Source organism: Mirounga angustirostris, unplaced genomic scaffold, assembly GCF_029215605.1.
Source record: "Mirounga angustirostris isolate CCGP_5_RB_7025 unplaced genomic scaffold, mMirAng1.0.hap1 SCAF_4, whole genome shotgun sequence".
Taxonomy (NCBI): domain Eukaryota; kingdom Metazoa; phylum Chordata; class Mammalia; order Carnivora; family Phocidae; genus Mirounga; species Mirounga angustirostris.
The window spans coordinates 99,487,318-99,504,699 of NW_026991712.1; the positions used below are offsets into that span (position 1 = coordinate 99,487,318).

Consider the following 17,382-nt stretch of genomic DNA (forward strand, 5'->3'; position numbering starts at 1 on the left):
GAAATCCTCAGGGCGCCTGGGTGGCTCAGTTGGTTAAGCGACTGCCTTTGGCTCCGGTCATGATCCTGGAGTCCCGGATTCGAGTCCCGCATCGGGCTCCCTGCTCGGCGGGGAGTCTGCTTCTCCCTCTGACCCTCCCCCCTCTCATGCTCTCTTTGTCTCATTCTTTCTTTCTCAAATAAATAAATAAAATCTTAAAAAAAAAAAAATCCTCAGTGTGGGGGTGCCTGGGTGGCTCAATCGGTTAAGCGGCTGCCTTCTTTCTGCTCAGGTCATGACCTCAGGGTCCTGGGATCGAGCCCGCATCCCATCCCATCCCATCCCATCCCGCTCCCTGCTCAGCGGGGAGTCTGCTTCTCAACCTCTGCCTCTCCCCCTCCTTGTGCTCTCTCTTTCTCTGTCAAATAAATAAATAAAATCTTAAAAAAAAAAAATCAGTGTGGATTATTGCTTCTTGAAAATTCAAATAGTTATCCCCTTTTATCTATGCTTTTCAAATAGTATTTGTACTGTTAGAGATAAGCTGCAGTGTGCCAAGAGATAAATCTGTGGTCACATAACATGGCACTCACTTAAGGAGTGGTTATCAATTTCACTTGAAAACTTGGATAAAAAATACTGTTTTTATATTAGAGCACCAAACGATGACATGGAGAATGTAATCACACTAATTTCTAAGGTAAAATTCAAAGACTTCAAAGAAATTTCATGCTTAAGGACTCCTGGGGACATGTTCAGTTTTTTCTGCCCTTATAGAGAAAAATTTAAGAAGCATTGCCGGGGCGCCTGGGTGGCTCAGTCGTTAGGCGTCTGCCTTCGGCTCGGGTCATGATCCCGGTGTCCTGGGACCGAACCCCGCATCGGGCTCCCTGCTCCGCGGGAAGCCTGCTTCTCCCTCTCCCACAGGAAATAAGTTGAATTCCAATTTCTAAAACTTTGACATTAGACTCATTATCCTGATTATCCCCTCTTGTTTTTCCCCCTGTAAATGTCAGAATGTTATAGTGGAAAGTTCAAGGGTTTTAGTCTTATCAACCCCGTCATACCTTTCTTGCTTCTGCACTTTTTGGTGTGTGACCTTAGACGAGTACCTAGCATCTCTGAACATTAGTGTAATCATCTGTGAAATGAAATTAAAGAGTTGTAGGAATTTTGTAAATACTGTATAGGAGTATTAAAGGGCCTGGCATAGTAAATGCACAATAAATGTTAGTACCTTTTCCTTTACTGTTTCTGCATATTAGGATTTTTTTTTTTTAAATCTTATTTATTTATTTATTCATGAAAGTCAGAGAGAGAGGCAGAGGCAGAGGGAGAGAAGCAGGCTCCCCGCCTAGCAGGGAGCCCGATGCGGGACTCGATCCCAGGACCCTGGGATCATGACCTGAGCCGAAGGCAGACACTTAACCGTCTGAGCCACCCAGGCGCCCCTCTGCATATTAGGATATTAAAAATCCCTCAAACTCATTCTTAGCAGGAAACCCCATTACTCCTCTGAACTTCCATGGCATTTTATTTGTAATTCTTTTATGGTGTTCTTTATATTTTATGCATATTACCTTTATATAGAAGACTTGAATCCAGGTCTTCAGACTCCAAATGCAGTGCTGGCCCATGCCTAAGGATACTTTTTTTCCCATGTAATACTGAGACCTTTACAGTGAATAGCCAAAGCTTATATATTTCAACTGATTTTTCTTCCTTTTTGTTTTGAGTTTGTTTCTATTTGGGTGAAAAGCTATCCTTACAAAATGCCACACACTCCCTTAAAAACCTTTCTTTTGTGTTTCATCTTTTTGTTCACCATAGTAACTCAGCCATTGTATCTCTGGGATGCAGCATGGTGCTAGCACAGAGTAGATACTCAAATATATATTTTTAAATTTTTATTTGGGGGGGAGGGCAGCAGGAAAGGTAGAGAAAGAATCTTAAGCAGTCTCCACGCTGGGCGCCAGCCTCTGTCTCACAATCCTGAGATCATGACCTGAGCTGAAATCAAGAGTTGGACGCTTAACCAACTGAACCACCAACGTGCCCTAATACTCAAATATTTTTATTTTTATTTATTTATTTATTTATTTATTTTTAAAGATTTTATTTATTTGAGAGAGAGAATGAGAGAGAGCACATGAAAGGGGGGAGGGTCAGAGGGAGAAGCAGACTCCCCGCTGAGCAGGGAGCCCGATGCGGGACTCGATCCAGGGACTCCAGGATCATGACCGGAGCCGAAGGCAGTCGCTTAACCAACTGAGCCACCCAGGCACCCTACTCAAATATTTTTAAACAAATACTTGAAACAAGCATTACTACAAGTAGGAGTCTCTTCATGTGGCATCCTCAACATAATTGATTTAATCAAGCTTCCCAATATTTTAAGATTATACCTAGAATATTTTAAAACAGTATATTTAAACTTTTTCCAAAGTAAATTTGTTTATTTTATCCACAGCACGGTAGCTCTCCCTTAGCATGTTATTAGCAGCCCTTTTGACATACTGCTTTTACCATGGGTATGAACTCTGAAGGGAAGAAGTTTATATTTATTAAGCACTATTCACATGCTTGCCATTCTGCCTGGACCTTTATCTTGTTTTACAAATCAACACCCTATTTTATAGAGAAAGTTCTACATGAAAAAGGATATAAACATTTTATACTACTTGATACATTTGATTCAAATAATGAATTCTATGAAATGAACAGATTTCTATGGCTAAGTATCATGTTTTGTGATTTTTGTTGATGTATTGAAAAAGAAAATGGAATACTATTTGAGAAAACTTAATAGAACTAAACTAAAATTGGAGCCCTAATGTCCATTTTTAGTTTAGCCTTTTTTTTTTAATGTTATTTTGAAAGCCTGGAAATTGAGTTGGGTTGGTTTTCTTTCCAACTTTAAGAGAAACTTTAGAAATGAAATTCTGGGAAGTGCAAAAACAGTATCTGACGAATAGATGATGATGTAAAGCAACTTTAGGTTTTTGGGTGTGTTTATTGTATAGTGCCCACATCATGGGAAGTGTTAATTTCAGTATATACAGTTACTGGACCTGACCATACCTGGAGTATTCTATTTTGGATGTTTAAAGAGGGAGATGAACACAAGTTCAGAGGAGAAGGACTAGAATAGTAGGGGATCTGTAAGTTGTGTGAAGAATGGGTGAAGCAAATAAGAATATAAACATGATTATTGTCAGAGTCAAATGTGTGAAAGTTTTAAACAAACTTGTTTCATGCTGACTCTGAAGACATAACTAGATAAAAATCACAAGAAAGTAGATTTCAATTCAGTATTAGGAAAGCAAAGTTTTGGGGTGCCTGGGTAGCTCAATGGGTTAAGCATCCAACTCTTATTTCAGCTCAGGTCATGATCTCTGGGTTGTGAAATCTAGCCCTGCATCAGGCTCTATACTGGGCATGGAGCCTTCTTAAGATTCTCTTTCTCCCCCTGCCCCTCCCCACTTTAAAAAAAAAAAAAAGACAAGCAAAATTTTTCTCCTCGTGAAAAAATTATAGGAGTCCTGTATTACCTATTGCTGTGTAATAAATTACCTTTTCCAAAACATAGTGGCTTAAACAACAAATATTTATCTCACTGTTTCTGAGGGACAGGAATCTGGGCACAGCCCTGCTGAGTGCCTCTGATTTAAGGTCTCTCTTAAGGTTGCAGTCAAGATGCAGCAAGTATCTCATCTGAAGATACAAATCAGGGATGATCTCCATCCAGACTCAGTGACTTGGGCCTCTGTTCCTGTGGGCTGTTGGACTGAGGGCTTTCATTTCTTGCTGGCAGTTGAGTGGTTCTTTGCCACTTGGATCTTTCCACAAGGTTGCTTCATGACATGGCAGCTGGCTTCGCCCAGAGTGAGCACTCTGAGAGAAAGGGCACATGCCTACACTCAGGACTCATGTTGAGTGACATCTCAACACTTTTACTATGTTTTTGTGTAGAAGTGAGTCACTAAATCCAGCCCATATTCAAGGGCCAGTGAGTACAAAAGGTTGTAAACACTAGTAGGCTTATTGGTGGACCATTTAGAGACTGCCTTTCACAGGTGCCTTGTGTGGGGGGCGTATAATATTTTTTCTGTCATTAAGGGGCATTTATGAATAGGTTGGCAGATCCATCTGTTAGAGGTATTTGGATATTCTGTACTAAATAGGAGAGTGGACTAATGTACCTTCCAATTCATACAAGAAATATGTGATAAATATATAAAAGCTAAGGGGAAAGCTAAGGATAGAAAACTTTAATAGGTAATTATATAGTATATATTCTATTGCACTTAATTCAGTAGTTAATGCTTGTATAATTTTGGCTTTTTTGGTACATTTTCAAGTTTTTGTGACTCTTGGTTTGGTACATTTCCTTATATGTTTCTGAATGTTGACCTACTGACTTAAAGCCATTTTTTAAAAATTTTTTAATTTTTTTAATTTTTAAAGATTTTATTTATTTATTTGACGGAGTCACAGCGAGAGAGGGAACACAAGCAGGGGGAGTGGGAGAGGGAGAAGCAGGCCTCCCGTGGAGCAGTGAGCCCGATGCAGGGCTCGATCCCAGGACCCTGGGATCATGACCTGAGCCGGAGGCAGACGCTTAACGACTGAGCCACCCAGGCGCCCCTAAAGCCATTTTTTATATAGTTCAATTTTTGAAATATATGCAAATACCTTAAGTTCTGCTTTTTCCCTTTGAAAATAATAAAGTATGTGTGGGAATAAAACAAGAACATGAAGGACATTTTTAATCTATTTTACAAAGCATACTTTTTTTTTTTTACCTTGGTTTTAGGTGTGATAGAAAACTATACTGTACGTCTCATTATATAATAAAAGGTGAAATTGTGTTCTTAGATAAAACATCTTTTTTACCATAAAGTAAAACACATGCAAAAATAAATAAGGAATACTGTATGAAATTATGAGTATTTTACTTTGACCTTAGTTGATATAGCATTAATTTGTGCTTAGAGTTTAGAATTAATTTTTATTACAAATATTAAGATTATAGACTTTCTACATTTCTTATTTACATACGTATGGGTTGAAACTCTGCTTAATATACATTTGAATTTTCATCATGAGCTGCTGTGATGATTTAAGGAATAAAAATATTTTAAAAATCCTTTGATTCTGGGCGCCTAGGTGGCTCAGTCAGTTAAGCGTCTGCCTTCAGCTCAGGTCATGATCCTGGGATTGAGCCCCACATCTGGCTCCCTGCTGGTCGGGGAGCCTACTTCTCCCTACCTCCCGCCCTGCCCCCCCCTCTCAAATAAATAAATAAACAAACAATTCATCCACATTGTAGCATTTGACAGAACTTCCTTTCCTTTAAAAAAAAAATCCTTTAATTCTTTGTATGATTAACACCTAAAGCTTTTGACTACAAGTCAGGAGACCTGGAGTTCTTAGCTCTGCCTAATGTCAAATAATTGTATGACAAGTGGTGGCACTGTTGCTCACTAGTAAGTGGGATTCCCATTTTGAATTGTTTTAAAGAATGGACTTGTTTTGGTCTGTCCATACTTACCTGCCAGGTTTCTCTTGAGATCAGTGACACAGTCAGTTGTCTGACTGGAAGCTGTTCAGTGTGAGGCCAGAGAACACAGCAAAGGTCTGATAGGTCTTAAAGAGATCTGCTGAACCACGTTTTAAGCAAGTGAGCTATAAGTATATTATTTAAGAATAAAAATTCTCTACACATTTTGTTTTTCATTCTGAAATTCTTATTGCCTTAGGGGCGCCTGGGTGGTTCAGTCGGTTAAGCATCCAACTCATGGTTTTGGCTCAGGTCATGATCTCAGGGTTGTGAGATCAAGCCCTGCTGGGTATGGAACCTGCTCAAGATTCTCTATATAAATTGTCTCCCCTTTGTTTGCTGCCCTGTTAAATAGGTGCCCTCCGGTACTTTTTATTTATTTTTAAAATTTTTTTTTTTTTTTTTTTTTTTTTTACAGATTTTATTTATTTATTTGTCAGAGAGAGAGAGAGAGAGAGAGCACAAGCCAGGGGGAGAGGCAGGCAGAGGGAGAAACAGGCTTCGATCCCTCTGGGATCATGATCTGGGGGATCATGACCTGAGCCAAAGGCAGATGCTTAAGCAACTGAGCCACCCAGGCGTCCCACCCTCTGGTACTTTTTAAAGATTTCCTGATGGGTGTCAACATGGATGTTGATACCAGGATGTATGTCCTGACACACTTCTGAAGTATTTAGCTGCTTGTGAAATACATGTTTAGTCTTAATGTAAATATTGGGTTAATTTTTTTAGTTTATTTATTTAATCTCTACACCCAGTGTAGATGTGGGGCTTGAACTCACAACCCTGAGATCAAGGGTTGCATGCTCTTTTGACTCAGCCAGCGGGCGCCCCAGATACTGGGTTAATTTCTTAAACTTACAAAACCAAGTGTCTTCATCTGTAAAATAGGAATGAAACTGCCTATCTCATAAGATTGCTATAAGGATCACTTAAACAATATGAGTAAAGATCTTAGAATAGTACCCAATAGTTTTTGCATTGTAAACATAGCAGTTAATCTTATCTTTGGGATTCTATCTAGTTGGTACGTTGATATAGAAGAGAACCTTTCAGATCTAATCCTGTAATTTTTCATAGTTTTTTTCTTTTTAAAATTAAAAAATTGTATTCATACAAGAAATATGTGTGTAAACATACAGGTAATATGTGAATGTTTGTAAACCATTTTTTTTTTTTTTAAGATTTTATTTATTTGACAGAAAGAGACACAGCGAGAGAGGGAACACAAGCAGGGAGAGTGGGAGAGGGAGAAGCATGCTTCCCACTGAGCGGGGAGCCCGATGCGGGGCTCGATCCCAGGACCCCGGGATCATGACCTGAGCCGAAGGCAGACGCCCAACGACTGAGCCACCCAGGCGCCCCATGTAAACCATTTCTGATAATACAAATGATAAACAATAAAACAGTCTCCCTTCAGCCCCTTTCTCTTCCTAGTTTTATGCCCTGCATCCAATTCCTTATCTTCAGAGGTAACCATTCTTAACAGTTTGATATGTATCCCACTAGACCTTTCTTTGTTATTGATTTAGACACGCATATCATATCTTCCCTTTAAAAAAATTAAGTGGACCTATTTATATTTATCCATTCAGTTATTTATTGATAGCTATATTGTTCTGTGAAGTGCCTTTGTATTGCGAGGATGCATTCGTATTCTATGTTAATGAATTTACCATAATTTAACAATTCTATTGATGAGAGCTCAGTTCATTTCTAATTTTTCTCTATTACAAGCAGATCTTCAAGGAACATCATTGTATATGTACCTTTGTGTATATTTGCAAGTACTTTTTAAGGATAGGTTTCTAGAAGTAGAATTGAATTGGTAAGTCAGAGTATAAATATTTAAAATTTTCATAGATAAAAATTTCATGCTGTCAGATTCTCTTTCAGTTTGTCCCAATTAACATCCTTTTTTTTTTTTTTTAAGATTTCATTTATTTGATAGAGAGACAGAGAGTACGAGGGGGGTGAGGGGCAGAGGGAGAAGCAGATTCCCCGCTGAGCAGGGGCTTGATCTCAGGACTCTGGGATCATGACCCCAGCTGAGGGCAGATGCTTAACCGACTGAGCCACCTAGGTGCCCCCAAATTTACATTCTTAACACAATATGTGAAAGGGCATTACTCACGCTCTTGCCAGCACTAGATATCAGGTCTTTTTTGCAAAACTAGTAGGCCATAATTGGTATCTTATTTTAATATCACTAGTGACGTTGAACATCTTTTCATAAATTTATTGGTCTTTTATAGTTCTGTGAATTGTCTCTTTATAGTCTTTGCTCATTGTTCAACTGGAATTTTGGGAGGTATTGATTTGAAGATGCTATTTATATGTTCTCAGTGGTAATCATTTAACTTTATGTGTGTTATGTTTATTTCTATTTTGTCCTTTGTCTTTTTTTTTTTTTTTTTAAGATTTATTTATTTACTTGAGAGAGAGAGAGAGTGGGGGTGGGCAGAGGGAGAGAGAGAATCTCAAGCAGACTCCCTACTGTGTGAGGAGCCTGCCAGGGAGGAATCAATCCCAAAACCCTGAGACCATGACCTTAGCCTAAGACCTGAGCTGAAACCAAGAGCTTAACCGACTGAGCCAGCAAGGCGCCCCTTTCCTGTGTCTTTTAACTTGTTTATGGCAACTTCTATTAGAAATGGAAGGTTTATAGTTTACATTTTTAGTGCCAAATTTGACAGTTTTTTTCCCTTACATTTTCTGGGTTATGGGACTTTTTTTTTTTAATATTCATTTGAGAGAGAGAGGGAGCATGGGCAGGGGGAGGGACAGAGGAAGAGGGAGAAGCAGACTCTCTGCTGAGCACGAAGCCCTACATGGGGCTCCATTCCAGGACCCTAAGATCATGACCTGAACCAAAGTCAGACGCTTAACCAACTGAGCCACCCAGCCACCCCTGGGTTATAGGACTTAATTACATAGTCTGAGTCAAAAATAGTTTCGTTTATCTTGTAAATTTTTAGTTCTTCAGCAATTAAATGTGCCTTTAAAATTTTTGTGGGTTTGAATATGGAAAGAACCCAATTACTTTAATCTCATAAAGAAAGATTGAAATAATATTTGAATCAGATCTGAGAAGAGGTCTTGTGTTACAAAAAAAATTACAAATCATTCTCAAATACTACTTCTTTATGTGTATAATGAATACATTATATTCATTATATTACTAATTCCTTCCAGTTACTTGCAGTTAGAATTTTCAAGTAATTTGCAATGGGAAATTACTTATGTTTCATATTATTATTTTTAAATTTTTTGAATAGGTAATATTTGTACATTGTACAAAATTCAAAAGGTACAAAAGGGTATATCCTGGAAAGTCTTCTTCCCATTCCTATTTTAAATTATCCAGTTTTCCTTTGAGACAATCATTTTTTGTCAATTTTTTTTTTCAAAAGATATTTTATGCATATACACAACATTTAGTGTATGTTAATTGAATTCTTTTCTTTTTATAGCTATATTAAGCTGTACCTGCTTTAAAGATAATTTGTTCTTCAGGCCAAAATTATTCACAGTTCCAGAAGGTAAATTAGAATAATTGATGAATGGAGAACAGCTGTTAACAGTAAGAAGGGACACATGCTACATCCATGTCACAAACCTTAGCTAATTAGCAGACATGACAGAGCTTCGCAGTTAGAAGGACTTTTATTTGCTTATATGATTTAAAACAAATCTATTTTCTTTCCTCTTATTAAACTGACCTTATAGATGAGAGATTTCTGATTATCCCAGACTTTTTCCCAAGAATTTACGTATACTTGCTGTTATTGAAATGTGACTTAAAGCAAATTATAAAACTTAAATCATAGAAATTACCCAAATTAACCCTCTTGTTTTATGTATGAAGAAATTGAAGCCTGTAGAGATTAAGTGACTTGCAACATCACATTTATAATTCCAAAGGCCAGACATTTACAGTTAACTAACAAATTTTTAGAATGCTATGTTATTAAAAAGATAGCAAATTTATTTCTCCATTTTTTAAAAAGATTTTTATCTGAGAGAGAGAGAGCATGAGTGGGGGGGGGGGGAGCAGAGGGAGAGGGAAAAGCAAACTCCCCGCTGAGCAGGAAGCCTAACCTACCAGGGCTCCATCCCAGGACCCTGAGATCATGACCTGAGCCAAAGGCAGATGCTCAACCCACTGCCACCCAGGCACCCTCATTTCTCCATTTTTTAAAGGAAAAGGTGCAGTAGTCTTATGTCCCAGTTTGGTATTACATTAAAAGGCTTCATAGTACTTCATTTCCTTATCTGCATTTTTGCCTGTAAACAGGAATGGTAAGGCAGTGTTATTCATTGTTAGGCACTCTGTAATACTTGGAAGATTAAAGAGAGTCATTTTTATTGTGTGGGATGGAGTTAGAGATTAATGGAGACTTTCTTAAGCGCTTTTCTTGACTATAAAATTTATAATGGCTGTACTTTGATTCCCTTAATCTCATACCTGTGAATCATTCTTAGCTTTGTGCATTTTTCTTCCTTCCTAATTTGTATTCTAAGTGAGTAAAGAACACTTCAAATGTTTCTCATTGCAAAGGAATATTTAAATCATATCTATTTATATTTGATTAGAAAGTTACCACTGATCTTTTTTCATGAACCGTTTTCCATATCCATGTATAGAAATATATATAGAAGTCAATATATTTTGGGGTGCCTGGGTGGCTCAGTCGTTAAGCGTCTGCCTTCGGCTCAGGTCATGATCCCAGGGTCCTGGGATCGAGCCCCGCATTGGGCTCCCTGCTCCGTGGGAAGCCTGCTTCTCCCTCTCCCACTCCCCCTGCTTGTGTTCCCTCTCTCGCTGTGTCTCTCTCTGTCAAATAAATAAAATCTTAAAAAAATATATATATTTCTGTCAATATTATTTTTTTTCTTGTTAACATTTTACCTTTAATCTTAGATTTCTAAAAATAATTTTATTTTCTTGCCCCTTAATATATTCTTCTATGTTGTAACTACCTTCCAACTGGTGTCCAGATGTACTCATTATTAAAGAAAACTTTCCTTATTTCACCTAGTCCAGAGCTAGATATAAGCAAAACCTTATCTCTAAAAGGAAAATCCATAGAGATATTTTTGAGATTTTTTTTTAAATAGGTAAAATTGTCATTTATTATGGAAATACTGAAACCTTCTGTTTTTTTTTTTTCGTTTTGTTTTCTGTTTTCAGTAGAATACAGTTTATTGTTGGCCCTACATAAATTCTGCCTGGTGAGTAATTGTTCACATGTACCATAGGCTGGTATGTCTACCTAAGATATTGTCAGAACTGACTTTGGCTAAATAAAGGGCTAGAGCTTTATCCTTTTCTTTTTTCTTTCTTTCCTTTTTTTTTTCTGTTATTTTTTAAGATTTTATTTATTTGAGAGAGAGTGTGCTTGTGAGCACAAGTGGGGGGGGGAGGGGCAGAGGGAGAGGGAGAAGCAGACTCCCTACTGAGCAGGGAATCCCATGAGATCAGGACCTGAGCCAAAACCAAGAGTTGGACGCTCAATCCACCGAGCTACCCAGGCACCCCTCTATCCTTTTGAATGGCTTTTAGAATAGTAGGAAAGAAAATAATTTACTCTGTACCTTTTTAGAGACATTTCTTCATTAATTTTTTTTTTTTTAAAGATTTTATTTATTTATTTGAGACAGAGAGAATGAGAGACAGAGAGCATGAGAAGGAGGAAGGTCAGAGGGAGAAGCAGACTCCCCGCTGAGCAGGGAGCCCGATGCGGGACCCGATCCTGGGACTCCAGGATCATGACCTGAGCTGAAGGCAGTCGCTTAACCAACTGAGCCACCCAGGCGCCCCATTTCTTCATTAATTTTTGCATCTTAAGTTAATTCAACTAACATTTGTTGAACACTTAACATACTGTGCATCTCATTTTAAAAGATAATTTTAGTTGTTTCTAAGCTAGTTAACTCTGTTTTATATCTCCTCTGAGGACGGGGGATGAAGATTTATTATTATTATTTTTTAGATTTTTATTTATTTCTCAGAGAGCGAGAGAGAGCACAAGCAGGGGGAGTGGCAGGCAGAGGGATAAGCAGGCTTCCTGCCGAGCAAGGAGCCCTGATGCGGGACTCAATCCCAGGACTCTGGGATCATGACCTGAGCTGACGGCAGACGCTTAACCAACTGAGCCACCCAGGTGTCCCATGAAGCATTTATTATTGAATTCTACTCTTCTGAATTAGAGAAAAATGCTAGCTTTGTGGGGATTAATAGTTTGAGATTAAAGATGTATATGAATTCTGTTTTTATATGTTATGTATCTTTAAAACTTCTATTTATAATGTACTTAATTTCTAAATTATATAGCTAGGATTTGGGGAGCCTCTACAAATGTTTCAGTAACACAGGGTGGTTAGAAAAGAATAAGATACAGTCATCAAGCATATACCTATGTTTGTTTTAGTTTGTTTTTTAAAGATTTTATTTGAGAGAGAGCACGAGTGGGGGAAGGGCAGAGGGACAGGGACCAGCAGACTCCCTGCTAAGTGGTGCACCGCTGACATGGGTCTGGATCCTAGGATCCCAGAACTCTGAGATCATGACCTGAGCTGAAGGCAGCCACTTACCTGACTGAGCCACCCTGGCGCCTCTTTATTTCTGTTTTGTTTTATATCTAACAACAGTGAATTTTACAAGAATTAAAATTCTGGGTTGGGTGGTTAAAATACTTAATTTTTTTAATAAAGATTTTATTTATTTATTTGACAGAGACAGCGAGAGAGGGAACACAAGCAGGGGGAGTGGGAGAGGGAGAAGCAGGCTTCCCGCTGAGCAGGGAGCCAGATGCGGGGCTCGAACCCAGGAACCTGGGATCATGACCTGAGCCGGAAGGCAGACGCTTAACGACTGAGCCACCCAGGCACCTTAAAATACTATATTTTTCTACTAGGAATTTCACAGTCTAGAATTAAAGCTTGTGTTTTAAAATCCCTGACCAATTCTAGGTTAATTAGGATATATTTTCTGTATCTATTCAAAATTTAAATGTAAAGTCAGTGTAAAATATGTATTTGTAAGAATATTTCTTCTCTTAGGCTTTAATAATCAGAAATGATGGCAGCATTAAACTTGTAGTTATGATTTAAAGTGGGACTATTGCCATAGATTCATAGTAACTCCAAAGTTACTCCATATTTAGACTGAATATTTAATAAATGGAGGCCTATAAAATGTTCAGGATCATTGGGTATATTGAACAACGTTAGAAAATTGCATCTTGGCTCTGCACTAGGTTGTATGGTTGGTACATAGTGATATAAGTGAAGTGCCCTCTAAGAACTTAGAGATGGAGGGGGCATTTATTTTTCTGATAATTAGTTAAAGCCATTCTTTTGATAGTAAAATTACATGAAAATTTGAGAAATTCTGAAACCACTCATCATGCTTTAGGAGTAATCTCAGGGAGGCAGTTCTGAAATGTAATTAGAATTTAGTGAGTAGAAATATCATTAATTTTAGTGTATCCTCTTTTGAACAAAGTCTATGCACAGGAGGATGGTCAGCTCAGAAGAAAGCAAAGAGAAACCCAAAGCATGCGGAACTGGGGTAGCTGCCCTGTTGAGAGAGAGATTGGTGATTTGTTTCTTGAGGCAGGCATATCCTTATTGTTGGATGGATGTAGGAGATTAGCTTAGTCTGATGTCATTAAATATTTGAATCATATAATTATCTCCCCATGTTCTGTCCCTTGTTTACGCTACCACCTTCTCTACCTAAGAGAGAAAATGTACTCATCTGATAGGAACATTCTAGTATGCTAGACATTTACACTTCTCATTATGAAGAAGTTGATTGACAAAATAATAAACAAATTGGAAAAAAATTAACATGTTTGCATACATGTATGTGTTTGTTTCTGTGAGCTTCATTAAAGTTAGTTGGTCTTGTGAGAAAGATATGCTTACAATCTGATCCGATGATGTGTCTTTGTAGCTAATCCCATTAGCATGGTAGTCTTTTGTATTGCTCTGAGCCTTGACATTTGAAAAGTACAACAACTTAGGCCCTTTAACTTGTGTGGCCTCATCTGTGAAATGATCTTCAGAATTCCTCCTAGTTCTAAATCTTTATGAATTCATAACCTATGTGCTTAGTTGTATCACTGCACACTTATAGGTAAAAGTTAGAAGAGATTATAGAGAGTTGAAATATCTTTGTTTCACGTTTAGGTTGATAGTACCAATATGACTTAAAGTTGCACTTTTTAACCAGCCTTACTTTGTTTGGCTCCAAAGTACAAGGTTTAACATTTTACATGTTGCTGCTAGACTATAAGCTTCTTAAGGACAAGGCCAGTGTCTCCTAAGTATAGAACAGTGCCTATCACAGAGAAAAAGCAGTAAGTGCTTATTGAATGAGTGTATACCTAGAGCAAGGTATTTAGAACCTGGCTAAACATGGTTTGGTTATTAGTGACTTTTTAAAATATTCTTTATTATGGCAAATTTTAAAAATGTGTAAGAACAGACAGAATAATACTGTCTCAGTCCATTTTGGTTGCTGGAACAAAATACCATAGACCGGGTGGCTTATAAATAGCAGAAATTTATTGCTCACAGCTTTGGAAGCTGGAAATCTAAGATCAGAGTGTTAGCATGGTCAGGTTCTGATGAGGTCTCTCTCTCTCTCTGGTTGCAGACTGCTGTCTTCTCATTGCATCTTTACAAGGTGGAAGGGTTGAGCTAGCTTTCTGGGGCCTCTTGAAGGACACTAATCCCACCAAGGCAGAGCCCTCATGATCTAATCACCTCCCAAATGTTCCACATCCTAATAACATCAATTTGGAAATTAGGATTTCAACAGTTTAATTTTGGGCGGACACAAATGTTCAAACCGTAGCAAATATAAATATATGAACTTTTATTTACCCATTACCCCACTTCAATAGTCATGATTATTCTTGTTTCCTCTTTACCTCCTTCCAGTCCCCTCTTGTATTATTATGAAGCAAATCACAGACTTTGTATCATTTAATCTGTATTATTCCACTGTGTATCTTTCAAAGATAATGACTTAAAAAAATTATAGCTATAACCTGTATTACACCTTAAAAAATGACTGATTTTGATAAATATTAATTTCACTTCAAAATACCTGTACTAAATATTTCCATGAAATCTCTAATGTGTAGTTTCCAGACAGTTAATAACACTTAGAAATAAAACAGTAGGACTAATTTTTGTTTTTGTTCTGTTTAATATTTAGGCTATCAACATGACGGCTGAAGAAACAGTGAATGTAAAAGAGGTTGAAATCATTAAGCTAATTTTAGACTTCTTGAATTCAAAGAAGCTTCACATTAGTATGTTGGCCCTTGAGAAGGAAAGTGGAGTCATAAATGGCCTATTTTCAGATGATATGCTTTTTCTGAGGTATGATTTCATTAGTATTATGAGGTTTGTAGCTCTTTCAAAGAAGTGTTAAGTATTAATAAGGTAATATGTGTATTACAAGGATATATTTATAATCATGAGACGGCTATATAAGTATAATTTTTTAAATTCATTTTTTAAAAGATTTCATTGAGAGATAACGACAGAGATAGCAAGAGAGCACAACGGGGAGAGGAGGGAGAAGCAGGCTCCCCATTGAGCAGGGAGCCTGATGTGGGACTTGATCCTGGGATCCAGGGATCACGACCTGAGCCAAAGGCAGACACCCAATCAACTTAGCCACCCAGGAGCCCCAATAAGTATAATTTTCAAAAATAATGTTTGTTTTTATAATGGAACATTTACAAAATAATGTTCTCTATAGAATGTTTTCAGTAGTAAGATCCAGAGGTCCATAAAAAAAAAAACACCAGAATCACAACTCCACTGTGGTTGTGGTGTCATCACAAAAAATACTTGAGTAAGAAATCAGGGACTCTGGAAAGATAATTTCTGCAGTACCATTTTTTTTTTTTTTTTTGCCATAGAAATGAATATAAACCTATTCATTATAGAAAATATACAAAAATAAGGAAGAAAAATCACCCACCACCCAGGCACACTTCATACTAATAATTTTCTGTACATATTTTTAAAAACCCCAGCAGTTCTACTGCATTTATAATTTAGTATCCTTTTTTATCCATTAACATCATAAGGATTCTCTGTGTTATTACAAATTTATACTATAAAAATTTTCAGTTTAATCAATTTCCTTATGGTTCCCCTATTTTTAGACAAATTATTTCCAGTTTATCTTAAATAAATGCTCTATTGAGCATCTTTTATACAAATGGCTTTTTCTATATCTTGGATTATTTCCTTAGAACAAGATTCTTGGAATTGCAGAGCAAAAGGGAATTAACATATTTGCCAAAATGGGAAGCTAAATATATCCTAACTTGAATTAGATGGAAAAAGAAAAACCCAAATTTCCAGACAGAAATGTATTCTCTGCTTATGTGATACTGAATATCCTTGACAAAGAGTACAGATTCTTGGACATGTGGCATTTTGTGACTTGGAAAGCCTTAAAAGATGAAGCATTCCCAAGTCATGAAAAAGGAACTTAAAAAAAAAAAAAAAAGCTTTAATAAGAGAATTTATTTAAACTCCTTGAACTTCCCTGTATTTGGTGTTACAACTGTCATTTAGCCCTGGGGAGCTTAGTCAATGGATAATCGTCTGGAACCAGTACTGAGGCCATATTCTTTTGGTCCTCTTTCAAGCATTGCTACTCCTGGAATTTAGCAGTGGCTCTCAAATATCCCCCCTTGAACCTGTTGGGTTTCTGATGAAGTTTTACTGGTCTGAAATGCAAACAATTGTAGAAGAGTAAGTTTTTAAACTAAATATATTCATCTTAAAGGACTAACCTTTGAAATTTGTCCTTCCTACTTTTTAAATATTAAAATACCTCTTTATAAAATGATTATGATTGCTTTTTATTAATATTCCTTATTTGCAGACTCAAAAGTTGGCAATCCAATATAGATCCTCCTGTCCATCCCTTTTAAAATTTTACTGTTCTAAAAGCCAAAAGTGGGGCAATTTCTATTATAAAGAGCAGCAATAAGAATGCCTTAAAACTTTTGTAAGTTCCCATAGACCACTAAAGTAGGATGAAATCTGTCCTCATTCCTTGCTGTTTTTATTTTCAGAGTATAAATTTTAGTGTCAAATGCCTCAGAGATGTAGAAATCACAGTTTAGAGCAGGATTTCTCAACCTCAGCACTAGTAACATTTTGGGCCAGATAATTCTTTGTCCTGTGTGGGGTGTGCATATTGTCCTGTGCATTATAGGATGTTTAGCAGCATCTCTCACCTATACTCAGTTGATGCCAGTAGCACCTCCCAATGTGACAACCCAAAATGTCTCCAAACGTTACTAGATTTCTTGGGGGCAGAATTGCCCCAGTTGAGAACCACTGATTTAGTAGTGAGTCTGGAACATACCCACACACTGGCCCCTAAATAATACAGAACAGCTTTAAAAGTGTAAGATGAATAGGAAAATAAAGGAACTTTTAGACTTAGCCCAATGTTTTTATATAGGTGAAAAAAACATAGAATGAGAAGTGGTTGCAGATCACAAATTCTTCTCATATAGAATATGTTGTTACAAGTAAGTTGTGAAAAATTTAATTATAGTGGTTGAGAAACCAAGTAAAATGTTAACCTCATCACAGACTTCAGACTAAAGTTTTAATGCTGTCATATTTATTCTGCTTTTAATTAGTATAACCCAAATTTGATAACATGCATGGGTTTTTTTCTTTATGTAGGCAGCTAATCCTTGATGGTCAATGGGATGAAGTTCTTCAGTTCATTCAGCCTCTAGAATGTATGGAAAAATTTGACAAAAAAAGGTAAGATT

At 37.1% G+C, this 17,382-nt stretch overlaps 1 protein-coding gene across 6 annotated transcripts in view; it reads left to right on the top strand.

The window, feature by feature from the left end:
* Positions 1 to 17,382, top strand: part of WDR47 (WD repeat domain 47) — a 56,788-nt gene that overhangs the window by 2,460 nt on the left and 36,946 nt on the right. For 4 of the 6 annotated variants that reach the window (XM_064588712.1, XM_064588714.1, XM_064588715.1 and 1 more), the window contains exons 2-3: positions 14,778 to 14,944; positions 17,291 to 17,374. In XM_064588712.1, coding sequence (XP_064444782.1) covers positions 14,787 to 14,944; positions 17,291 to 17,374 — 242 coding nt within the window. In that variant the 5' untranslated portion in view covers positions 14,778 to 14,786. Of the gene's footprint in view, positions 1 to 10,736; positions 10,778 to 14,777; positions 14,945 to 17,290; positions 17,375 to 17,382 lie in introns of all 6 variants that reach the window. The other 2 variants (XM_064588716.1, XM_064588713.1) reach the window with 1 other exon arrangement.